We start from the raw sequence: 26,118 nt of genomic DNA, 5'->3' as shown, positions 1-26,118 counted from the left end.
TGCTATGGGCTCTGTCATGATGAGTGCCTGAGCATCAAAATTTACCATTCCACCACTGGTTGTAGATACTTGCAAGGGAACAATGAGAACGGCAGCCTTGGTCAAAGTGTGTTTACATCTTTGTATGGCATTTTTGTTGAATCCTTAGCAGGGAGGTACAGATTTTGTTAAATCCAGCCCATCTGTGTTTCATGGATTGTCAGGTGTCTTTTGTTCCATCCTCAACTCATTGATGGAATCAGTTTTTATTTTACCCGAATTCTGTTTCACTTGTGCTAATTTGCATTAGTGCTACTTCGAATTAGCGCTAATGTGCACTTGCATACATGCACAAAGGCGCATTAGTTACTGAGAATTAGTGCCAATTCAAATTAGTGCCAGTGAAAATTAACGCACATAGAACAACGTTCTGGTACTGTGAATCAACGCAAATCCTGCCCTGAAAATGAAAACCCCGGTCAGCAAATATGCAAAATCTGCATGACTCAGAAAAAGCTGGTCTGCTGCAGAAACTGCAGGTCAGATTAATAGAAATCCGATGTCATTTGAATCTATTGTGGATTTCTCTGACATCCCTAATCCTTACATCCTTGGAGAAACAGTTTGCGTTACCCCATGGGCTTCCTCCACCACTCCGAGCACGTTAGCACTGAACTCATTCGTGATGAGAAGCAGTCAAGCGGCATGGAGGGTTGTGATGCAATCCTGCATTGGCACACATCTGCACTCTAGTGGGGGGGGCATGGCTCTTTGGCAGCTTCCCAGTCTGGCGGATCTGCCACTGCCGGACCTCGGCCAGCACCCTCTAGGCCTAATTGGCAGTAAAGTACTCTCAACTCGATTGCCGCAGTAATTGGAAAGAGTGTTTCTGGGAGATGTGCGTTTCCATGAGGTGACGGGAGGCAAATGAGGACAGCGCTTGGATTGAAGAGTGGATTTTGGCTTGTTTGTCTCCCCTCACTTCTTGTGTGGCCAACAGTTCCCCCTTCTGCACAAATAGGAAGGGATCCCTGCTCTCTGGTGCCTTTGGTTAACCTAGCTTCAGCCCACACTTCGGGAACCCTGGGACCTGCCCGTGTCCTAGGCTTGTTACTTATGAAGTGTGCATCTATTTTCGTGTTTCCCATCCTGCACAGGATACCCAGATCCATATGCAGTGCTGGCTGCAGGTTTTAGAGGGCCCTTGGGCAAGACTCTCCATGGACCCCCTCCCTGAGTCTACCAGGTAGACGCTACCTTCTCACTGCCATGGTCACCAGCTGTTCTTGCTCCTCCTCCTTTTCCTCACCATTGCAATTTTCTGCTTGCTTGCCAGCCAGAGAGCAAGTCGGCTGCGACACCTCCTGTTCCTCAGCACCACAACTGTCTGGGCCAGAGAGGCAGGTGAACCAGCAGGTTGCAACAGTGGAGAGGAGGACCAACTACAGGGGACTCTTGTCAGTGGGCCCCTGTTGGGGTCTGGGCCTTCGGCAGGTGCTCGACCATGCCAACCCTTGACGCTGGCCCTGTCCGTACACTCCCTTGAGGAAATATGCAGATGCAAATAGTAAAACCTGATTGTAAGCCCCAAGGGAAACAAGAGTTTACAACAGTCATCACTGGGGAAGGCTGGCTTAGAAGCTCCAAATCCTGGTTGTCAGCCCCAAGGGACAGAGCTCCGTAGCTACGCTTGCTCCTCTTTCTATGGCAATCAGGTTCCTGTGAACCAGCCTCTAAACAGGTTCCTGTGCCTTTAAGAGAAGTGTGGATTTAGCAGGGGCTGCACCTTCTCCCCACCCTGCCTGACATCTTCTACTCTTCTCTTAAACGGGTGGAGATCCTTGGAGCTTCCTCTTTGCATCTGGATTCCCTATGTTTCAGGCCACCTTTCTCTGACCTGATGCCCTCCAGAGGTGTTGGACCAGGGGTTGGCAGCCCAGCGCCCTCCTGATGTGTTGGACTACAACTCCCAGCACGGACAAGGATAAGGCATTCTGGGAGTTGTAGTCCAAACCATCGGGAGGGCAAGAGGTTGTATTGGGATCCTTGGCCACGCTGACTGGGTTGATTGGAGTTGTAGTCCTACATTTTGAGGGCATCCTGCTGGGGAAAGCCTGCATTGAGAAAAGTGGGACAGTGTTGAGAAAAGTCTTCTCTTGGTTGCAACCGCTTACTCCTCAGACGAGTCTGCCGTGCAGGGCCGCACAGCCACGCCGCCACGCCCCCATTCCTACTCAAGCGTTTGCATCTTTGTTTCTTTGCTTGCCTTTTTCTCTCCCCTGCAGCCCCTCCAAAGAGCAAACCGGCTCACAGTGCCGGCAAAAAACATACCAAGAAACCAGGTAATTGCTGTGCCGTGGGTGCGACTGGTGCATCTTCAGCCACTAGGGGTAGACATCTATAACCAGTGCATAGCTTTGCAGTCAACGCAGTTTGAAGCCAGGGGAGATAAGTCAGCCAAGGGACAGATTTATACACCTGCCTCCCCCAGCCCCGCTGCTGTAGACCAGCCAGCCCCCAGACCCCTCCCCCTTCAGGAGGCTATAGGGATGCTGCACCATGGCAGGGGCTGTGCCTAGGGTTGCCAGCAGGCATGACTTCATCCAGACAGGGCAGGCACAATATGTCCAACTCTGATAGCTGCGTGAGTTTGCTTGAAGGCTTCACTGCATTAAACTAATGGCTATCCCAGGCTGTGCGGAAAACAGCTCCATGCGCTACCCTTTTGATGAAAGAATGGGCCTTTGTGCTTTATATCCAGGGCTGGCCCTACCACGAGGCACAGTGGGGCGGTTGCCTCAGTTGGCAGATGTGGAGCGACATGCAGGGGGGCAGCAGTGACTGTCTCCTGGCTATTTCCCCTCGGTTAAGCTAACCTGCTGCCCTCAGGTGAGGTGGACGATGCTGCCCCATTACTGGTGGTGGACTAAGACTCACCTGCTCATCCAGTTGGCTTCCGTATGTGGGATGGGGGCACCAAGCGGCAAAATGACTTGTGCTTATCTCACCAACAGTCCAAAGTCAAACCTGCTGTGAGGGAGACTCCTTGAGCAACCGAGCAGACAGATGTGCATAGGGTGGCCATGAGTCTCCCTCGCTAGAGGACAGTCAGTCCTCTGTTTGAGGGGGTGTCTGACCCAAGCCCAGTTTCGAGATAAAGAACCCCAAGAAGAGCAAGCAGGTGGGGTGGGTGGGAGCGTGGGCTTGCAGATGTCCATCAACAGCTAGCACCAGGACAGCAGACAGGTACATAGCTCACCTGGTCACACTCTTCCTCGCTATGGTGAGATGTGTTGTATTTCTGTTTAAACTATAGGAATGATTTCTAAGTTTCCACCATTACATATGTAAGCATTTACATATTTTACCCCAATCTGTGCCCCCCTTTGTCCTCGTTTTTAGGCAATATGTCTTTCTCTCTCTGTCCTTTTTATCTGCATGACCCAAGGCATTTTTAACAACGGGGGCTGCTAAGCCAACTCCTTGCGCTCTCTCTTATTTTTTTTAACAAATCAAAGCTGAAATTCTTAGCGGGCCAAATTTTCTATCCAGTTTCTGCTCTTATGCAGTGCAGCCATGGGCTTGTTCCATCCCCAGCAATGGGGAAATTCAAAACAGGGTCCGGTGTGCAGGGCTAGCCACCCTAACACATGACTATTTAATAGCGCTGCTGGGTTTGTTTTTTTGTTTTTACTGGCCCTGCTCCTTTAAGGACATGTTGACATGCAGGCATTCAGCAGGGGAAACATCTGGTGCGAGGCTAGGTGGTGGACAAGGCAAGGCCTGCTACATTTCTGTGTGAGAGGCTGCTGCTGACAGGCACAGGAGCAGGGCAGATAAAGTTGGCAGCACTATCATTTAAGCTGCTGACCTCAGGCCTTTTGCTCTGGCATAGAAAGAAAAGGCCTGGATACTTTGAGAGAACATTTTCTTCTGGGGAAGCTGCAAACTGGGTGGGGAGGGAGCCAACCCCCACAGATCCCATTGTTGTATCACTCCCTTTGCATGTCTGCTCCTCTTTCCTTTCTATATGTGGTCTTCATTCCACTCCTTCTGTTCCACTCATGGCAGAGTAAAGCTTGTCCTAAAAGCCCAAAACAAAATCCTGGCCTGCCTCAGTTATGTGCCGGGGGGGGGGGGGGGCTGCTCTCCTTCCGAAAGGGGCAGATTCGCATGAAATGAGCAGTTCCTGCCACCCTGTGACTAGGGAGCATGACTCACCGGCTAGGGATGCTGGGAGTTGTAGTACAACAGATCTGGAGGGCTCATGTAGAAGATCTACAATTCTGCACAGGTATTGCTTTGGAGAAATTTGAGCTTCCTTTGGTAGAAGGCAGCTTATGTTCTAGCCAGATAGAATTTGCGTATATACCGAGAATCCAACTCACAGGCTGAGAGAGGGGGCTGTAACTATGAAGGCTGCATTTTCTGTCCGTGATTCAGCCTCTCTGCATATGCAGAGTCAAGCAAGAGTGTCAGGCTGCCTTTTCTAGAAGTCACCTAGGTGTCCCTAAAAATAATCGAGTGCCATATTTTTATGTACTTATTTAAAAATCCAAGCCTTTCCAATATCTACCAGGAAGCTTACAGTAAACATTAAAAACCACAAGTGGAACCTGCAATAAAATGTTTATTTATTTGTGATATTTATATACCACTAAGTATAATAAAATCCCTACGCATGTGCAGTGTGGAGCAACCCAGTTCAGAATGCCAGCCATTTCCTCTTCTGGGAGATGCCATTCCGTTTCCCTGTCCACTCCAGTTTTCTGTTCTCTCTCTCTCTCTCTCTCTCTCTCTCTCTCTCACACACACACACACACACACACACAACAGCCACTCAAAATTGCATGGCTGCTGCACTTGGCCCTCGCTGAGTTTTTTTGACATGTTTGCTCCCCTTCCCCCTTTGCGTTTTTCCCCCCTAAAGATTTTTTCTATTTCTGCAACGCTTCAGGTTGCCCATCCCTTCTTCTTGGGCACGGATGGTGCCATTTCGGCTAGACAAAGATCAGCACTCGGAGAATGAGTTTGCTGTTAGTATGTATTCGAGAGCACGCCTTCTCCCTCACCAGCCTGCCCTGCTGCGCTGTGCTCATGAGATCCGTCTTCCTGCACGGCTGCCTCTGATACAGCGTCCCTCATTCTGGCCTAGTGCTATGCTGGCGATGGGGAAAAGAGCCAGATCTATGCCTCACTCTTCCCCGCAACTTTCCCCACAGATTGCGAATGTTACGGTCACTCCAATAGGTGCAGCTTCATCGACTTCCTAAACTTGGTGACCTGCATCAGCTGCAAGCACAACACCAGAGGGCAGCACTGTCAGCACTGTCGGCTGGGCTATTACCGGAACAGCTCTGCGGAGCTGGACGACGAGAACGTATGTGTAGGTGAGTGAGTGAGTCGCCGCGGGAGGCCTAGGCTGTGCTTAGAGGCTGCAGAACCCACATCTGTTGCAGGTGTCTTTGGGGGGTGTCCTGGGAAACGATCACATACACATCACACACAGATAGATCACTCTCTTAAAAATGATGGCCTGAGAAAGGTTTTGGGTCCCAGGGTGCATGCATCTGGGAAAACCCCTCACCCCCAGCTGCCGGTGTCGGTTGAACACATTTTGCAGGGTTTGGGAAACATGACAGAAACCTACCACAGCTGTTTCCTGGAAGCCAAGTGGGGTGGGGGATCAGTATGGGCAGCCATTCCTCTCTTTTAAAATGCCTATTTTCTGGGGGGAAGAAAGCTGTCTCCAGAGGTGCACCCTTGTCCCAATTGATAGGAAGCTAGGGATGGCGGAGAAATCCGCCACAGACTCCAATGAGGCCGGATTCTTTGGAATCTGCCTCCCCCTGGAGTCCGTGGTGGAACAGACTACCCCACCCCCCACCCCCCGAAAACCCCCCTGGGACAGAACCTACCTGGCGGTGGCTGATCCAGGTCACCATCTTCATCCACTGCCAGGCTGCGGAACAAAATGGCATCCAGCGTAGTGGACGCCATTTGCGTCCCTGCTGTTGGCTGTGTTTGGCTACGTAAATATTTACATCCGCTACGCCATTTGCATCCCTGCCATTGGCTGTGATAAGCTACGTAAATATTTATGTAGCCAATCACGGCCAACAGCAGGGACGCAAATGGCGTCCCCTACACCGGACGCCATTTGCGTCCACAGACCAGCTGCGGACAGAAGTCCGGCAGCAGTCAGCCAGCCAGTTGCTCCGCAGACTCCCCTTGGAACGGAGCTGGACGGGGAGGATTCTGGGGGGAGGATTCCAGAGGGAGGACCAGAACGCCTCCCCCCATCTGCGGACCCCCCCACGGACCCCAGGTAAGGGGATCCATACATCCCTATAGGAAGCGCAACCTAGAAGAGACCCCAAACTTTCCTTGGACTTTACAGGTGTAGCAGCAGCAGGAGCAGTGTGGGAAAGTGGCCTTTCATGGAAACTCCTCTGCCATTACTCCTCAGATCTCTGATACACGTCTGCAGAACTCCCTGCTACAGAGTTGGAGATTACAGATAGACAAATCTTTCAATTGGTTTCTTTGAGTTTCTTATTTTTCTAATCTTAAGTTCAATTCATCTAAAACTTTGAGGATTTCTCCAATCGTAACTTCGGTAACTTTGGTTCATCCCAAAGTTTGAGGATATTTTTTAACTTCACATGAAAATTTGTATTTTTGCACACACCTCCTAATGCATGCATTCTTGTATGCATTTTTGCCTAGTATATGCATTTTGCAAGCAATTTTCCTAACATAATGCATTTTTAATATTTCTCCCCTAAGACATGCCTTTGTGTATGCTTTTTGTGATTGGAGAACTCCATTGCAACATTCAGAGAAGTACAAATTTCAAAAATTAACCGAGTTTTGTTATGCACAGTAGTTTGGAAGTGCAAAGTTAGGTACGTTCGCATTAAAATGTGGACTGAACAAATTTCTTCCCCCATCCCTGTTTGAGAACTGCCAAATTAACAAATCGGCAAATCAAGATGGCAAATCAAGATGGTCACAGGGAAGTCTGCAAAGTGAGATCCTGTCTTCAGGCTTGGTTGAGGACCATCCACAATTTTGGAAAGGGACCAAATGAGCAGGAGGGCAGGGAGGTACCTGCCGCCAGGCTCGGTAATACATTTAACCTCCCCAGCACTGCCACCTCCAGATTTTTGAAGCCCCTTGGGCAAAACACCCTCCATGTGCCCCTCCCATCAGTGAGTCGACCTCCTCACCGCCATGGTCACCAGCTGCTTTTGCTCCTCATCCTCTTCTTCATCACGGGTACCACTTGCTTGCTTGACAGTGAGAGCACCAGGGAGCAAGCAGGCCATGTCGCCCCCTGCTTCTCCTCCTCATTTCCACCATTGGGCCAGAGCAAGAGGCAGGTGAGCAAGCAGGTTGCGGCAGCGAAGAGGAGGAGCGACTCCAGGGGATGCTCGTCAGTGGGCCCCTGCTGGGGTGCGGGCCCTCGGCAGGAGCCCGACCATGCTGACCCTTAACGCTGGCCCTGTTCCGAAGCAGCCTCTCTTGCTTGCCCTGAGCGGCGCTGTGCTTTCTTATTTGTTTCGGACAGATTGTAACTGCAACCGAATAGGCTCGTTGGCCAACCGCTGCAATGAGACCGGCTACTGTGAGTGCAAAGAAGGTGGCGTCACTGGGCCAAAATGTGATGACTGCCTGCCTGGCTACTACTGGAGACAGGGCTGCTTCCGTAAGTAAGACCACTGGAGCACACTGCTCACCTGGGTAAGGTGGGAGGTGCTCTGTGGGAGAGCACCTGCTTTGCCTAAAGAAGGCCCAGGTTCAATCACTGGTGTCTCCAGGTAAGAGGATCAGGTAACGGATGCCTGAGATCAAGTAGAACAGGGGTGCACAACTGCAGGCTTGGGGGACAAATCCGCTTCCCCAGTTCGTCCCAGCTCCTATAACCCAACCAGGTTTTGTGCAGTTTTCCCCCCGTTCTGAAAGGTTGGGACAGCTCTCCTAAGGCTCAGCTACCGGCAGGAAGAGCTCTATGCTACAAGATGTTTGTATTCTGGCCCTGCCCACTACTGGAATGCAGTCCCCGAGAGACGCTCCAAAAGTTGGAACTTGGCCCTTGGGCTGAAAGGGGTTCAACACCCTCAGTGTAGACAATACTGGGCGTGATGGACCGATGGTCTGCCTTGGTCTAAAGCAACTTCCTGTTTTCTGAACACACACACACCACTAAGATGTGCTCTTAGAAAGAGCGGGGCACTTCTGGCTATGGCTCCAGAGCTGCAGAATGGTCTCCCCAAAGGTGTTCTATTTATGGCCTGGCTGGGGAGGGCAGGTGCTCAGGTCCAAGGCTGGTCTGGCTAATCAGCTTCTTCCGGAATTGTGGTTTGGGTGGGATTTTGAGAAGGGAGGCTGTGCCCAGGGCCAGTGTCAAGGCATGGCCCCCCTGACCAGAGCCCCCTGGAGTGGCTCCTCCTCTTCCCCATCACAGGGCAGTGGTGAGGAGGAGCAGGAGATGCCGTGACCTCCTGGCTCCCTGTCAAGGAAGTGGTAGCAGTGATGAGAAAGAGGAGCTGGTGACAATGGTGGTGAGAAGGTAGGACTCCCAGAGGGAGGGGACCCATGGAGGGCATCTGGCCCAAGGGCCCTCCAAAGCCCGAAGCCGGCAGCAGCTGCACCCCACCCAGGTCCACCAGTTCTCCCGGCCTTCTCTTTTTCCACAGCCAACGTCTGCGACGACGAGCTCTTGCTTTGCCAGAACGGGGGCACCTGCTACGCCAACCAGCGGTGCCTCTGCCCGCCCGGCTTCAAGGGCGTCCTCTGCGAGCAAGCCAAATGCGAGGGGGAGAATGCGGAGTGCGGCTCGGCCACCGGCACGTCCCTCAGCCCCTTGGCCCTCCTCCTCAGCACTCTGGGCCTGCAGCTGCAACGGCTGCTGAACCTCTGAAGCCCCAGGAAACAGGAGCCTGGCGAAGACGTCATGGGAGAGAGGACCAGAGAGGGAAAGGAAGGAGAGCGCAAGCTGGGAGTGGGCCGTTCTCCCCCTCCGAAAGCCTTTCCCCTCTAACTTACAGAAAGAGCGGGAGGATTCAAGGGGCAGAGGCTCCTTCTGCCCAAGTTGCTGAGAACCCCGGCTGGATGCGTGCTGCATCGCGGCAGAGACAGAGCTTATTAAATCACTGGAGATGGCAGGTCGGGGGAAAAAGCATTTTGCCACGGCTTGGGGGGAAGCAAAGGACTTGGGACGCTTCCCCTGATCTTTGATGGGGTGACTTTTCGCCCTTCCACCTTGCACAGGGGGAGTCTGCCAAAATAATAATAATACCAACATGCCACAAATCTCCAGCATTTAGTTGCTCAGCTATTTTCATCTCTTTTTCCTTTTCCCCTCCTTTATGTCTGTTATTTTGGAAGTAGCACTATTAACAGAGACTGGCAGCTATGGAAGCTAGACGGCGTGAGTCAGGGACTAGAATTGCAAGGCTATATCTGCCCTCACTGTTGGCCCGCTCCAGCTTAGGCCTAAAAGTGGTATCGTTGCCTACAAATCAAGTTGCTGAATTTATTACGTTTTTGTACTTTTCCCCATTTTATCCTTTGGTTGTGAATCTTCAAGTTGTTCCTTTTCTCGCACTTGAGACTGGGACTGAACAAGGCCGCTTCGTATCTCGCCAAAGTATAACCGTGTTATCCAGGCTTTGCCGTAGAGTTTACGGTTTAAATACTTTTTTGGGTAGAGAATTATTTTTGTTTCGATTATAAATGTTCTAAAGGAAAAAACACACACCACAGCCTCTAGAGAGACATTTTACCATAAGCGTTATGGCGTAATAATCCCACTACAGTAAAGGAACTTATTAATTGCTGCTAAGGCTCCATTTAAATTTTTTTTTCCCCTTTGTGTGCTCAATTAACGTACTGGTAACAGCTTTTAAAACGATATCATAGCCTTGCTTTTTCTGACACCAAAAACTCAGAACGAAACAGCTGGGGGGTTGTTGGAGTTTACACATTGGTTCCTTTTAGAATAGCTACTTTTATGAAAATGAATTTCTGCTATGCTTTCCTGGTTTATTTTCATACATGTGGCCACGGGACTGCTAATTCTTTTTTCAGCAGTACAGTGTTAGCAGAGGTGAAGAACAAGGTAATCCACAACCATCAGGGGAAGAAGTGGGACTTTGAACAAAACGTTGCGAAGTAGTCTTGCACCTCCTTGAAAGAATGCTCCTCTTCAGGGTTCCAGCTAGCCAGCAATGTTCTCCTCCAGGATACATTGGGCTCTTGAGGAATGGGGAGTTGTCCCCTTAGGTATATTTTGTTTTCTTTTTGTACTTCTCCAAACCTCAGGTTTCCCCCAAGAACGCTGATACCTCCTCTCTTGTTCCTCAGTAGCTCAATTTCTGTCAGCACTCACTACCTGAGTTCGCTGTTGGAGGGAGGTATTAGGAGGTCTGGTGGAGTGCCAAGGGTTGCAAAAGTACAGATCTTTAGAAAAATAAACCTAAAGGAGAAACACCAAGGACTACCCAGTGAAGACTGAGCATGCTCAGTAGGTATAGAATATTAGCTGACTGTTGCAAGGTGGGAGAGAGTGGGAAATGGGGGGGGTAACAGACTGGTTTCCTGGGAAAGGGCATGGCTGGCTGGTTGGCACCATGCACAGAAACACTCCAACATCTTGCTGAAGTTCCCACTCTTATGCACCACCTCAAATTACAGGTTTTGCAGGTACATTACAGGTTTTGCAGGCACAACACCCGTAGCCACTGTTTACCTGAGGTGCGCAGAACCTATTCTGGCACTGCAGGGCTCTCCAGAGGGCCTCCTTCCCCTGACCACCAGTTGTTTGGTGGTTTCCCAGTCTAGTAGACATGACACAAAAGGAAAAAGGTGCTGTGAGGGAAGAGGAAAGCAAGCACATTCAGGAACCAGTTCTTGAGAAGGTACAGAGCCGCTGCAGTATCATCTGATCCGGACAGAAGGGCCTCCCTGCCTTCAGGTTCACATACACCAGGGGTGAAGAATCTCAGACTGAGGGGCTACACCTGGCACTCTGGGGGTCCCAATCTCCTGCCCCCCCCCTTTCCCCAACAAACAATTCTTTGGTGGTATCCCATCTTTTGTGCCATTTTTCCCCATTCTAAAAGGCTGAAATGCCTCTCCTAAGGCTTCATTCCTGGTGGGAAGAGTGTTAAGTTACAACTAGGGATGCTGGAGAAATTCGTGATGGACTAAAACGAGCTCAGATTTCTAATACTCCAGCCTGAGGAATCCGCTGCAGACCAACCCCCTCAGCCCGCACAGACCCCGTGGACTTCCAGAACTTTTTTTTTTTTTTAACTTTACCAAAATTTACACATATTTATTCATAGGAAAATACGCAAGTTTCTGCTGAGACTGGTAAATATACCAGTTGAATGGAATGGGGGACAATACGCTAAATTGTTACATACTAAGGTAAATTATGTAGGAACATAGGAAGCTGCTTTATACCAAGTCAGACCCTTGGTCCATCCAGCCCAGTATTGTCGACACTGACTGGCGGCAGCCCTCGAAGGTTCCAGGCAGGATTCTTTCCTTGCCCTACCTGGAGAAGCTGGGGATCAAACCTGGGACTTCTGCATGCCAAGCAGGGGCTCTGTCACACCGAGCTATGGCCCCTCCCAGCAATGTAAATTGTTGCGAACCCTCTTAAGGAATTATTTGTATATTTTTCTGCACAATGAAAAAAACCTGAATCCATCTGTGAATGGACAATGGAACAAAAGGCGCCCGACAATCCGCAAAACACAGACGGAGCGGATTTCAGTCTGTGCATCCCTAGGCACAACATGCTGGCATTTTTGGCCCCGCCCTTTTGCCTTTGGCCCCACCCACCACTGGAATGCAGCCCCCGAGAGCTTCTCCAAAATGGCACGCAGCCCGCAGACTGAAAGAGGTTCTGACCCCCTGGTTTACCCCATAACGCAAAACACATGTTCTCTCTCACAATGTCTGCACGTATGTCTTTTTTTCCTTCATGCATCCCACCTGGTAATGTTTGAAGTAAACCCTTGGAATGGCTATATAAGTATCGTTGTTAGCCCAAGCTGGACAAATGGGACAAAAAAACCCACACACGCCAAGCCACACACATTTGTGCATCATTCTCCCATTACGTAGGACTGTAATGTACCCCTGTAATGTTCCCCTCACATGAAATGTGCCTCTCCACATAGGAAAGCAGAGGCAACTCTCAGTAGATTGGTTTACATACCTCCCTCTAACAGCGAACTCAGGTACGTGAGTGTCGACAGAAATTGAGCCAATATGAGGCCACCAAGAAACAAGAGGGGAGGTAGCGTAACACTCCTTGCCCAGAGAAATACTTCACACTGAGGCAACACAGGCTAGAAAGGGGACACCCAAGGAGAGAACTTGCAAGAAACAGTTTTGCAAACAAAACGTGCAACACCCCCCCTCCCGACCTTGCAAATTTCAGAGTTTCTGTATCAACGGCTCTTTTCCCATGTATGCCTAGACAACCTTCGTTGCAACGATCTCATGTGGAGGACAAGATTGCATCCCAAAAGGTAAGGGGATACAGATCAGTTGTAGAGCACCTTCTTGGCATCCAGAAAGTCCCAGTGCAGAACCTCTTTCAGCCCGAGGGCCAAATTCCATTTCAGAGAAGCTCTCGGGGGCCACATTCCGGTAGTGGGCAGAGCTGAAGGCAAAAGGGGTGGGGGGCCCAAACCAAAAATACAAGCCTATCTTAGCTTGAAGCTCTTCCTGCCAGTCACTAAACCTTAGAAGAGGCATTTCAACCTTTTAGAATGGGGAAAAAACTGCACAAAAGCTAGGAAACCACACGATGATTGAGGGGATAAGAGCATTGCCTTCTGGGGAATCCCATGGGGTTGGATTTGGCTTCTGTGCCTGAGGTTCTGCACACCTGGTACTGAATCCTGGATCTCGAGTTTAAAGAAAGGATCTTGGCTATCCAAGCTGGGAAAGAAAGACTTCTGCCAGTAAGACCAGGCTGCAGAACCGATGGCTCTCCAAAAGTGACAAATAGCCTGACTCTAGGACAGGGCTAGAAACAGGACAGCATCTCTGGTATGCAAAAGACAGAAATGGGAGTTCTAGCTCAAGGCAATAAAATCTCCAACTTGCTTTAAAATCAAGCTAAAAGAAGATGCACTTCCAAGTGTAAACAGCTGTTAAGGCATTGCCAAAACATGCAAGTTTTAACACTGGGCTAAGATGTAATTTGGCAATGGATCCTTCAGGGTATAAGAGTCACTAACTCATGGGAAAAGAGGCTTCATGCTTCTGAGCCAGGAACAGCTGGAAGGTACATGCTTGAACCTAGCAAACAGAAGGCCCATTTCACACAATTTCTCTCTCACCACTGTGACTAATCCTGTGAAAACACAGTGCACTAGCAATGTCAAGTGAAGCTCACACCAAGAATTCTACAAGTGGCAATTGGTTCCACAGATTTTTCGTTCCACGATTTGCAGGAACCACTCACTCACCATGCAATACTCACAGGAATGGGAAAAACACACTTTAAACAGTTCCTCAGATTTCATGAGACAGCTGATCATCTTACCTGGCATTATAGTGCTGTGCCAAAACATTCTTGATTTTTCCCCAAACCATTCTCATTCAATTTGAAAGAAAAGAAACTGCTTTCAAAAATAAATTCAAAGGAAAGCTCAGAGAAATTCTCATGGATGGGATACTTGTGCCTACCTTACTTACGAGGTAGCAGAGAGGAGCATAGGCGAGTCCTGTGTTGAGCAAACATCTCTCCGGCAGTCTTTAGCTTCCTGCAATTCAATTAAACTCTAGGGAAAGCTGTCACGAGGGCACTCATAAGAACACAAGAGCAGCCCTGCTGGATCAGACCAAGGGTCCATCTAGTCCAGCATTCTGTTCACACAATGGCCAACCAGCTGCCCACGAAAACCCACAAGCAGGACATGAGTGCAACGGCACCTTCCTGCCCATGTTCCCCAGCAATTTGTGTACATAAGCACACTGCCTCTGATAATGGAGGTAGCATATAGCTATCAAGTAGCCATTGACTGCCTTATGCTCCATGAACTCGTCCTCCCTGCATGAGTCTTTTTCAGACCAGGAAGCGTGGGAAGCCAAGAAGGCTGCAAATCCCAACTTCTGAATTAATCAGCTTCATTATTACTAAAGACAGGGGAGAAATGAGAGAGGTAGCAAATAAAACTATTTTAAAAAAACACAGTAGACACAGGAGGGATGGATGAATCTCAGTTTGGCTGTCTCCCACATTTTAAAAAAAATCTCATGTTCTTTCCATTCCATTTATGAAAGAAATGGAGGAAGTTCTTATAAAAAAGAAGCTGAACAAAATTCTCACTCATCTGCACTGGCCAAAATCAATAAGTACAGCTATTCCCAGCACAGAGAGGCCCATGATGTGCCTGCCTGCCATTTATCTGTTCAAAATGAGAAGCCTATCAGGAAAGAAAGAGATGGGCAGCGTTAATCCAGCACCACAAATATGGCTGAATACACAGGGATTCAAATCCAGACTTTTAAAAGCTATCAACTCAAAGAGCTCTGCCTACGTGGACGAATCTGTCAGTTAAGCTTTCTTCCACATGCATAAAAAAATAAAATCTCAAGTTCTTTCCATCTGATTTATGAAGAAATGTGCACAATCTGTTATCAAAAAATGAACCGAATGAAAGTCTTGTCCATTTCAACTAGACAGTCCTAAAGACAGACCCCAAAACCTCCCTGCAGCAATGTCTCAGTTACAAAATGGTGGATGAGTGACAGATTTCATTGGGGTAAAGCCTCTTTTTTTAGTCCCTGAAGACTCAGTGGAAAAAGATGAAAGGGGAAACTGAAGCCACCAATCAGGTGGAGGGAAGGGAAAGAAATGTGTTCAGTTTGCATTTTAATTTATGAAGGAATTTGAGTAAGTTCTTATAAAAAAGAAAGCAAACAAAATTTGCATTAGCTATTGAATGTAAACTTCTCTAATTTTGCACTTTCAAAGCACTATGCAAACAAACTCAGTTAATCCTTTGAAATTCACTCTTTTCAGAACTTTGCAACAGGGTTCTCCAATCAAAACAATGCATACAAAAATGGACATATTAAAGGAAATAATGTTCAAACAGGCATTATATTAGGAAAACCGCTTAGGCAAAAGTGTTATTATATTAGCCAAAAATACATGTATTAGGAGAAATGTGCACAAATATGCTTATGAATGTTCACACACACACAGTTTTTTTCAACATAATTCTCAAAGGTTCAGATGAACCAGACATAAGATTGGAAAAATGAGAAGCCAAGAGAAACCAAAACTGATATCTCTGGTTTGTCCATCTCTGACCAGGTGCAACCATGAGGCTGGAGACAATGGCATTCTAGCGACCTGTGGAAATGAGCTAGCCACACTTTCTAACAGGGGAAATTCTGGGAGATGAAACCATGACAGGTCAGCTACTCTGGAATGGAGGCTATTTTACTGGATACAGTGGATTTTTTAAAGGCAGAATTCTTGAGCTCTTCTCCACAGAATCACCATCTCAACTCAAAACACAATGCTTTTCAATTGGGTCAGTTTACATATTTAGCTGGAAGTTAAGAGCCAAATGACTGAGGTAGGAGAAATCGATGTTCTGTGTATCTGTGAACTGTGGACCTTCCCCCAGCCAAGTAATTGGCACAGCTGCAAAAACTGTCAAAATTGGTTAAAAAAAAATCTATAATCATTGTTTATCCAACTGAAGGGTTTTGTCACCATCACTTTACCTTCTTCCCAAGCCCACTGTAATAATCACCGTAATTCTAAAAGAAGCTCTCACTCTCTCACTGCAATATGGAGTAGGAGACCAGACCAGCCCCAAAATCCATTTAAAAAGGAGGACTACCCCAGACTTTCCCCACTTGGCACCCTCCAGATGTGTAGTCCAACACATCTGGAGGGTGCCAAGTTGGGTAACACAGGACTATGGACACACTGTTCTATTGTCCTCTTACAAGGCTCCTGTTGATTTCAGTGAGGCATGTGCTGTTAATGACCCATGTTAATTCATGGGAGAAGGGGGTGTCATTGGAATGTTCTGCCTGAGCTATCAAAATGGCGAGGGCCAGCAGCGAGGTGCTGCAGGGCAAACAGAGACACCTGGGGCTCTCAGTTCAATGAAGACCTCTGTATAAAGTTGTATGGATTTAGCACCCTTTGCCACCTAGAACTGCTGAAAGGTGGGAGGCAGGGAGGGGAAGAAGCAGTGCTGTAGCGGAGGCAGGGCCTGCACGGATGCAGCACCAATGCTTTTTTCATTAGCAGGGATGCTGACATCATCCCTCCAAGCTTAGCTGCAATCCTCATGGGAGAACGAATCTTCTCCGCAACAAGATATAGTTGTGAGCTATCCCCTGCTGCAAAGTATTTTGAGGTGACTTGGTCCTGAATGGGCCATTAAGACTCTTTGGCCCGGTTCGCGCTATCACAGAGGGGAAATAAGCCGCAATGGCTTATCCCCCCCCCCCCCCGACCTGTGTGTGCCAGTTGCATGCTGGGGGCGGGGTTGGTGCGTTTGCATAATTATCCTCAGCTGTGTGGCTTGTCGTGTCATGCGAAGCCAGCCAGGGTGGCGTGTTGCCGTGGGTAACAAGCCAGCCAGAACCCTACAGCTACTCAGGGCTGTTAAAAAAGATCTGCTCCTGGAATCGTCTTGTTGATCTGGATCAACACAGCTGTCTGCGTTTTTGGCCTCTCCTTGGGGGCGCGGCTACGGGGACTGTCAGGATGAGAGCCTGCCCTTCCAAACTGATCACTACGTCACTGCAAATAACAGCGGCCTGTCGAAACCTTGCAACTGAGTTCTCATTATAAAATGGTGCCAGTCTTAAGACATGCCGTTTGAGGTGGGACGCAGCAACTACTGCACTGAGATGGCATCAGAAGCCAGGGTCAGTGCTGAACGAAGAGTACACACAGTGGCTGCAGGAAGAGTATGCGTGCACCATGATTTTGGGAGCTCAACCATCCCATCATTTAAATTACAGCATAAATTGGATGGCTCTTCGATTTCAGATCGGAACAATTCAAATCCCACTCACCACGTTGCTGAAAAGCAAAGGAGAAAATGGGGATGCTTTTAAAATCACAAACAAAAGTTTGTCCCCTTTCAGGAACTACTTGCGTATCTACTATTAGCAGCAGATTTAAAGAACGCGTCTACCACAGTGGTGATCTAATCCTCCAACCTTTTTAAGAGTGAATTATCTGGCAGGAGAATTTCTTCACTACAATCATATTTAAGTAGTGTATAGATGAAAACCACTCAGAATTCGAAGCCCATTGAATGTACATCGTGGTTATGAAGTGGAAAGGTGGGTGAGAACTTTGAAATTTCCTGAACGGATTACTTGCACAAAGTGGCTTGCCCATGGTCTACATGAAACATGGTTTGTTGCTCTATCCAGGCTTTGTCTGGCACACAATCAAACAAACCATAGTTTGTTTTCTCAATCTCCAGGTGGTTTCCCTCTCCCTTCACCGATTCTCTCTCTGTATCCCAACTCTGTATCCATTCTCTCTCTGTAACACAACTTTGCGGTATTACACTATTGGCATGTAAAGTGGCTAGTTTTATTGACCGCTCTCCAAAGATGCCTCCAAAGCCTGGTAAAACAACCCATGAACAACCCACGATTCTGGGTTCATAAGTGATGACAACACATGGTTTAAATAACCCAGAGATTATAATTATTATTTTATATCTACTAGAGATGTAAAATTCCCAGAACTTTTGAGGCCATGGGAAAAAAAAGTTTTTCCCTGTTTTTTTTTTTTGGGGGGGGGACAGAGAAATGTTGGGAAAATGGGAAAATAAACAACACTCATTTTTATAGAGTTCTTTCTGGATCTAAAGTCACTTCATTGCTTTAAGATAGCCTTCTCCAACCTGGTGCCCTCCAGATATTTTGGTCTTCAGTTTCCATCAGCCTTGGGCAGCATGGCCAATGGTCACATTCTACATCTCTGGTCTTTTCTATAAAAGCGTACTTATTAGATAGTTTGTAGAAATATCTACAAAATATTGGGGGCAGTAAAGCCTGGGTAACAATACATAAATACTTTGTCTTAAATTCTAAAAGAAAATATTTCATAATCCAAAGCTGTTCAATTTTTCAAATTTTCCAGAAAAAAAACCCCAAAAGGGTCTACAGAAGAACAGGAAAAAAAATTCCCCCCATATTTTTCCAGGGTTTCTTCCAGACCTTCACATCTCTATTCACCACCCAACAACAAATCATGGGTTCTCTTTCTGGGTTGTTCATGGTTAGCAAACCATGGTTTGTTAACACAGCCACATTCACACATCACAACAAGCCAGAATTCAGAAATCCAAACCGTGGGTTAGCATTATGTGCGAACCAGGACAAAAAAACAGTACAAGAATATTGTTTTGGAGCCATTGAGAGCGTACACACAACAGTTATATGGCCAATAAGTCTACTTCACAAGCTGGATGTGAGAATGTGTGGGAAATGTTAAGGGGAATTGCTTACTATTTAGTAAAGACCGCTTCTCCCCTACCCCAAGATTCAGAAAGAGCAAAACACATTGCAAAAAACCCTTGTATTTGCTTGCTTGATGTTTACCTTTAAAAAATGTTAATGCACGTCAATTTACTTACATTCAGGTAGAAGTAGCAGACCAAAATATTTACAAAAATATGTACGATCCTGACACCTGGCTATATAATCCCTTTTGTCTTGTATTCTGTATGGAGGAACTAGGTAATTTGATTCAAGTTTATCCTGCCAAGGTTGCTGGATGTCAGGCGGCGGGGGGCGTTGGGCAGGGAACGACAATGCGAGGTCAGATTTGATAAAGGCTGGCCTACAGGTGGCAGAGAGTGAGAGCTGCTCCAACTGAAGATGCAACCCAAACCTTTCTGTTTGCAGATACCTGCACTTCTACAAATGGAAAAGAAAGCTGTTTTTAAAAGTATACATCTGCGGCACAATACACTTTATGATCAGTGCCTGCCGCTGCTTCGAAGTTTTCCACAAGGCATCTGCAGAAGCCTGGAATTAAGCAAAAGAAAAAAAGAGAAGAAAAAGAAAGGAAGAGCCTGTTCTGTAAGACGCCTGTAAGTTCCCTGTTGCAACATGAGACTTACGGACTATGTGTTGCGTTGGCCTTTGTTATTTAAAGAGATACTTTTATATATTTAAGCAGAGAAAGTAATATTTCTCCAGTAACAAAAAGGATCAAAATGTGGGCAAAGGAATAAGCAGTACTAAGCTTGCCAACTGAAATCTTAGGGCCAAAACAGGTGTGACAGCAGCTATGGGCACACAGCGGACGCTCAGGCGAGTGCTGTGTGTGTGTGCTAGGTCACCCATCGCCCACACCTATCTTGACGTCCGACTGTGCTGGGTCTTGTTGCGCTAAGCACGCTTCCATGCGATGAGACACGCGTGGAACACTTTGCGCGGGCAAGTGATTTAGCTGTGGCTGCCGCCACACCCGTTGCAGCTCTAAAAATACATTTCTTTATGCTATACAAATATACATCGCTTCTGACATTTACAGTGTGTGATTTCTTCCGAGCAAATATGGCCATTGCACAAGGAGCATCTGCCTAACCCTGGTATAAAAATCACTCGGGGGCACTATCTTACAGGCAGAGCTGACCTCGCAGCCCAGAAATCACACACCTAGCTGCAATAAAAGGGGCCTTGCAAATACCAGGGGGGGGGGGGATGGGACGCAGGACTGTGCAGCTAGTAGGTGGTCCGTCGCCACTTGGCCTCAACGGGACTTCGGCTCTCCAGCGACTCCTCCGAGACCCTCCTGCGCCTGGAGCGATAGTCCTGCTCTTGGCCCCGCTCTGTGGGTCGGTGGTGGTCCCCTCTGCCCAATGCCTCGGCCTCGGCACGAACTCGCCAGTCAGGGTCTTGGGCGGTGGGGAGTTTGGCTGGGGGAGGCATGGCCTGTGGATGCACACCTGAGGCACAGTTACCAGATGTTTCCACCTTGGAGGCTGGTTGTCGCACGGCAGCGCTCTGACTCCTTTGAGCTGGAAGACCATTGGGGCCTTGTGGGGATGCTGGACCTCGGCTGCTCGAAGCAGAGCGCGGAGCCTCCTTGCACCCACTGACTTCCACGGCCGACTTCGCCCTCCTGGCGAGCCGGGGGTCTTGCAGCCTCTCCTGGACAGGCTTAGGCTGCAAAGGAAGAGGCGGCTTTTTGGAGGAGGGCTCCTGAGGTCCGGGCGAAGACCGCGCCACACTGCTCCCTTGGGTGGGGGCACCCGCACTGGCCAAGGGGTGCTGGGGATCTCGGGCAGAGGCTTCGTTCCGCTCAACCCTGGCTGCACCTGCATGCCCTTGTGCGGCTCTCTCTGGCGCTGGAGCTCCAGGGCGCCGGGACGGCCTGGGCTTCAGGATTTTAACGGCACAGTTTTCATAACTGCTGCTGGGTGTCGTGATGATGTTTCCTCTTTTCTGTGCATCCTGAATCAACTCATTCCAATCTTCGTTTTCCTATGAAGGACAAAAACTATTAGGACAGGAGTTACAGGTGGGGAGGGGAGGGGAGGGGAGGGGAGGGGAGGGGGAGAGGGCACTTGATTTACAGTGCTGGTTTCCAAACCAAGTTGAATAAATTAATGAACAGTATGCTAAAATTTAATACCTCGACACACAGGCTGGTGTGGCACATTCAGACTTTCTGTCCCTCCGAGGCAGGGGTGGGCAACCTTTTTTCTGTCAAGGGCAGCTTTCCCTCAGGTGTAATCTGCTGGGAGGCTCAGTCAAAAGTGGGTGGGTCACCCCTTTTCTCAATCTTCTCCCCGTTCTCCCTTGCCCTTCCCCACACAGCTGGCTGCCAGGGAGGGGACAAATTGCTCTTGCCAGAGCTCTGAACGGATTGCATGGACAGGGCTGCTGAAATTCATCCGAGGGCCACAGGTTGCCCAGCCCTGTGCTGTAAGGCCAGATCAATCAATCTAAAATACTACCACTAATAAGGGGCACCAGACGTGCCTCACGTTACAAGGGGAACCCCCAACAGTCACTGATAAACAATGGCTCATGCATATATGACAGAGGATCTTTCAGTGTGCCCATTTGTAGACTGTAAAGATGCTTCTTTCCTCCCTGCGGGTTTAGAACCACCAGTGAAAGGGGGAAAAGTTCTATTTAATAACAGTGTGCTAATAACGCTACCGCTGTACAGGAGAAAGCCACAATGCCCCTTACCACACGCTGCAGTTTCCAGGACAGCGGCAATCCCGCAATGACTTGTTTGGATTGGATGCCCTCTAGCGGCGAAAGCGTTGCAATGCCTGACTGGCAGAGTGACAGCCATGCTGCAGTGGCCACCTTGGCACAGCGCGAGAAGCCAGGATCCCAGAGCATCCTGGCTTGTTGCGGACAAGCTGCATCCTAGGGCACTCAGCCCATTCACTCCCACTTCGCTCCTCCTCGCTACTACGACTGCTAAGCAAACCAGGAAGGGTTTACTGAGTGTGTTGAATCACGGGTTGTGCCCCCCATCCCCCAAGAGAGAAATTGTAAACAAAGAAGAAACTGTGGTTTGCGATTCAGCTCTGCAAGGAGACATTTGGATGACACGCCAAACAAACTCTTCCTGGTTTGTTTAGCAATTATGGTTGAAGGGAGAAACAAAGCCGGAGCAGATGGGCTGCACGCACTAGCGTGCGGCTTGCTCACAGTAAAGCAAGATACTCTGGAAGGCAGGCTTATTCTTCTGCGCAAACGACATCACTGTGTGCAATTTTATAACGTGGCAGGGTGAGAGCACTATTCAGCACCCCGTCCCTTTCTCGGCATGAAATCCACATCACCCCTTTATACATTCTACAGTATGCCTTCCAACACACAGGTCTGCAAACCCTCCCCCAAATCTACTGGTCCTAGAAAATGCCCAGCAGGTGGGGGTTTGCTCATCTTCATACCCGAGGCCCGGAAACTGGCTACTGAGTGGGGTGGGTGGGGTTGGTGCCTTCCCCAAATGCCTTAAACGTTTTACCTAAAACTTTTGTTGTTTAAAAATTGGGGGACTGCGGCCCACAAGCATGAAAATGGTCCCCAGAACTCCAGAAGTTGCCCACCCCAGGCTTATGGCCCCCTACAAACGACCTTGCCAGATCAGAGCATGCTAGTCCAGAACTTCTGGGTCAAAGCGTGGCCAGGCAGATCCCTCTGGGCACTCGCAAGCAGGGCATTACTGAGATGGCGGCCCTACATTTCTCCCAGCCCCTCCTGCTCAAAAGATAAGACTTCCTCTGAAATGCAGCCATGTGTTTATCACGTTGCTTCAAGGATTATGCCTTTCCAGCCTCCTAACAACCCCAGAAGAAAGGCTTGATTGGCTAAAAGACAGGGATTTGCACAAGGCAAGCCCACAAGCTTCATGCAGGGTGCTGTGTGTGTGTGTGTGTGTGTGTGCGCGCGCGCTGACGTGTCTTTACAGGAAGCTTGACCCACTGCCCGGGACACCTACACTGGCTCTCCCAAGTTCCATTTTTCGCCGGAAAGGCTAACAGAGACAGACCTCACACCTCCACCAGCGCGTCTATTCCCCTTCCACGTACCATCAGAGTTTTCAGCTTTCCGAGGATGAACAGGCTGTATCTGGCTCGTGTAATTGTGACATTCAGACGTTGGAGACTTCTCAGAAACCTGGAAGAGAAAAAAAAAATCACTAACCAGGGTTGCCTCAGGGTGGATGGGGGTAGATGAACCCACCCCCCTGTATGTTGCATACAGACTGCAACGTTTATCTAAATCCCGGACACAACTTTATTTATTCACCCCAGTTTTGCAGGAATTAGAGATGCAATTATAATTATACAAGTTTTAAAAGCTGCAGGCATCCCATACAGGTTTTCAGGAGCAAGGGAATTTTGTCCCATGCAAGTTAACAAATCTTGGACAGATCCTCCGCCCAGGAAGAAGCAAGCTCTTTTTCAGCATTCCTTTGCAAACCACCCGCATTGCTTGTCATGCCCAATGTACACTGTTACATCATGGGATAAACCAGCATCGTAGGGAGGGGATGCAGAAGAAGATTGGAGGAATCAGAGAAAAAACTATCCCATTTATTAATGGCAAACTCATTTTCCAAGCGCCAGTCCTTACATACCCCAAAGAGCAAGTTTAAACTACGTTGCTTTAGGGTGCAATCCTATGCATGTTTTAGACAGAATAAAGTACTACAACTCCCAGCATTCCCCAGCCAGCCAGGCTGTAGGACCTTTTTCTTTCTAAAACACACATAGGATTGTGCCCTTAATGTTTTAGCTCTGTATTTTTAACATGGGTTGAAATGCCTCGTTATTGAGGATTTTAATGATGATTGCACTCAATTAGTTTCTTTTCCGTACATGTACATTGCTTGGAGCAAAGCACAAGTCGGGGATACATCTTCTAAGCCAGTCTGCATTCCAGTGTTGCAATGGCCTTTCGGCTGCTTCCTGCTCTCTCCTTTACTTGGCTTCCAATGCAGCCCCACAAGTGGGCAGGGGGGCAGGGGAGGGAGAGGGAAAAATCAGTTTCATTTCACGTGTCAAGACCTTGAGCCGTATCCCTGGCACGACCCGTTAGCAGCTTAATACTATTTGTTGTGATTCATGTGAAAACGCTCTTTAATATTTCAAAACGCTGCCTGAATATTTTATTCATTTCAAAGGTGACTTGCAAAACAGAAATGCCCCGTTAGCGCAACTGTGACCTTTTTTCTCCTTCTCAAAGAAACAGACATGCACAAAAACTTCTGCAGCAAGGAACACATTAGGCTACAGCTGTCTGGAGCAGCCAGGACCTGAACCCCTCACTCATGCCTCTCTGTAGGAAGCATTTGTGGCTCCAAGAATGGAAAGAGAGGCAGAACTGGGGAGGTGCTGTAGCTCAGTGTAGCTCAAAGAGCCCCTGCTTCGCATTCAGATGCTCCCAGGTCCGATCATCAGCATCGCCAAGCAGGGCTGGAAAAATTCCTGCCTGGAACCCTGGAGAGCCGCTGCTGCCAGTCAGTGTCAACAGCACTGGGCTAGATGGACCCAGGGTCTGACTCGGTATAAGGCAGCTTCCTCTGTCCTCCCAGGGCTGGTTCCACCACTCCAAAGAGCCCGTTAGCGCCTTCTGCTGCGGTCTAATCATCCATGCTTTCAGGTCAAGCCCAGGTCTTCACGGCTGCCTTTGTCAGCCGCCGCTGCTTCCATGCATCCTCGTTCCACCACCACGAAGATTTTTAGTTCACTTGTGAGCTGACACCGCCATCACCCTGCCTCCAAAAGAGGTGCTACACACACACACACACACACACACACACACAGAGCGCACCTCTACTTGCCATGGGAGTGGCCACTACAGTTCCTTGTGACAACGCACGCGTGCTCTGCCACAGAGAACCTTTCCTCTGGAACCACTGGTGCTGCACACGCAAGCGCTGCATGAAGGCCAAAGGCGATGGGGGAAGGGGTTGTGCAATTGCCTGGCCTTGTTCTCAGAATTTTACCGGGGGGGGGGGGTCCCTCTGCTTCTTTCATTTTTTTTTCACATCACAAAAAAATCTGTCAAGGAGGGAAAGTCGGAATAGCTGCACAATGCCTTTGATTGGTAGCGCTAGGAGCCCTCTGTCTGGAAGCACCCAAAGACATAATACAGCAAGTAAGGTTTATGAAGAGCTAAACTGAAATCAAGCAAATGAAGTCAAGACCAACTTCATAAAATGTTGCTGCATCTTCTGAAGCTCCCTCCAGCACACCTCCTTTCCAGCTCAGTCAACCTAACCCATTCTAAGTTACACAGCATTCTAAGCAGTCCACAGCTTCCACAGAAGTTGGGAAGGAAGGAAAAGAGCAGAGAGAGAGAGAGAGATGAGTGACTGGAAGTAAAAAGAAGAAGTGGCCCACGCTCTCTCATCTGAGGTTTTCTATGTTGATCAGAGCTGGGGCCAGACCTTCCTACATTACTTGGAGCATTGAACTTCTTCCCACCCTCCCAGCTTATTCAGATTTCATCAGGGGAAGCCGACACCCACGTCCTTGTATGTTTCCCACTGTTTTCCAGTCGTCTTGGAAACACATTCTATCTCAGCATCTTCTCAAAACAAAGACTCTCACTACCAAGTTTGTTGTGGCTTCGCCGTCCGCGGCATCGCCTGAGGATGTCCTTAGCCTGTTATCAAACAGTGCCTTTCCCATCCTTGTTATCAACTCAGGTGACAAGAGTGTTCGTTCTCCCCCTCTCTCTCTCTCTCCCTCTCTCTCTCTCTCTCTCTCTCTCTCTCTCTCTCTCTCTCACACACACACACACCGCTTTTGTTTCTCCACAAGGGACACCATGGTCCACGGCCAACATCTCTGCAGACAAAGGAACACAGAGCCAAACCTTCCAAGCTGTCATCCATTTTGGTTCATCGGGGCTACTCTCGCGTTTGCGGAATCCTTTGGGCCCAGCCGTGTCCGGTTGATGGGGAGGAGTGGTGGTGGTGGAAGTTGGGGGAAGTGATTTCTTTCCCACTAGCTTCCTTCCCCTATCCCAAAACTGATCACTGAGGGAGGGAAGGGGAGCGGGCTCAGAGACAACGTGCTCTTTGGCACAATCCCTCTGGGCCCAGTTCTCCCACTGCAAATTATTTCCCAGGCAAAGGAAGGCCTCTTTGTCCCCTCCAGTTGCTTCCCTGCCTGACCGGGTGAGGCCCAGCGCCTGCCCCATGCTGCCAAGGATTCCAGGCAGCTTGACGGAAGGGCTCGTGCACAGCCCTTGCCCACAGCATTTTGGAGTGTAGCTGCTTTAGCTCCCTGCTAATTTTCTGGAAGGGTAGAGGGTTGCTGGAATTAGGCCTTCTACTGCCTCTCCCAAGCTAGGCACAATGGATGTATGCACACCACTTTGCCAATATAGGGGATAAGGACAGCAGCCTAAGGGAGGTGCAGGGAGGAAGCTCACACAGGCTTTGCCTGCCCTAGGAACGGAGGAAGCAGTCTTATACAGAGAGCCCCCACTGGTCTTATACAGAGAGAGCACTCTGGTCTTCCACCCAGCCTAGTACTGTTGACACTGGCTCTCCGGGGTTTCAGGCAGGAGTTTTTGCAGCCCCACCTGGAGATGCCCGGGACTGAA

General features: G+C 48.8%; 2 protein-coding genes across 7 annotated transcripts in view; one reads left to right on the top strand and one right to left on the bottom strand.

The window, feature by feature from the left end:
- NTNG2 (netrin G2) overlaps nucleotides 1-9,823 on the top strand; it is a 115,754-nt gene extending 105,931 nt beyond the window's left edge. The window contains exons 5-7 of the mRNA XM_084820809.1: nucleotides 5,202-5,369; nucleotides 7,553-7,690; nucleotides 8,682-9,823. Of these exons, the coding sequence (XP_084676935.1) occupies nucleotides 5,202-5,369; nucleotides 7,553-7,690; nucleotides 8,682-8,905 (530 nt within the window). The 3' untranslated portion in view covers nucleotides 8,906-9,823. The remainder of the gene's footprint in view (nucleotides 1-5,201; nucleotides 5,370-7,552; nucleotides 7,691-8,681) is intronic.
- A 5,054-nt stretch (nucleotides 9,824-14,877) lies between these two features.
- Nucleotides 14,878-26,118, bottom strand: part of SETX (senataxin) — a 75,842-nt gene continuing 64,601 nt past the window's right edge. For all 6 annotated transcript variants that reach the window (XM_084820800.1, XM_084820802.1, XM_084820799.1 and 3 more), the window contains 2 exons: nucleotides 22,587-22,674; nucleotides 14,878-20,511 (listed from right to left, as the gene is read on the bottom strand). In XM_084820800.1, coding sequence (XP_084676926.1) covers nucleotides 19,750-20,511; nucleotides 22,587-22,674 — 850 coding nt within the window. In that variant the 3' untranslated portion in view covers nucleotides 14,878-19,749. The remainder of the gene's footprint in view (nucleotides 20,512-22,586; nucleotides 22,675-26,118) is intronic.

This window comes from Heloderma suspectum, chromosome 14 (assembly GCF_057233095.1).
Source record: "Heloderma suspectum isolate Gila_16-S chromosome 14, 16-S_ref, whole genome shotgun sequence".
In the NCBI taxonomy this organism is placed as follows: domain Eukaryota; kingdom Metazoa; phylum Chordata; class Lepidosauria; order Squamata; family Helodermatidae; genus Heloderma; species Heloderma suspectum.
This window is presented reverse-complemented; position numbering and strand designations above follow the sequence as displayed.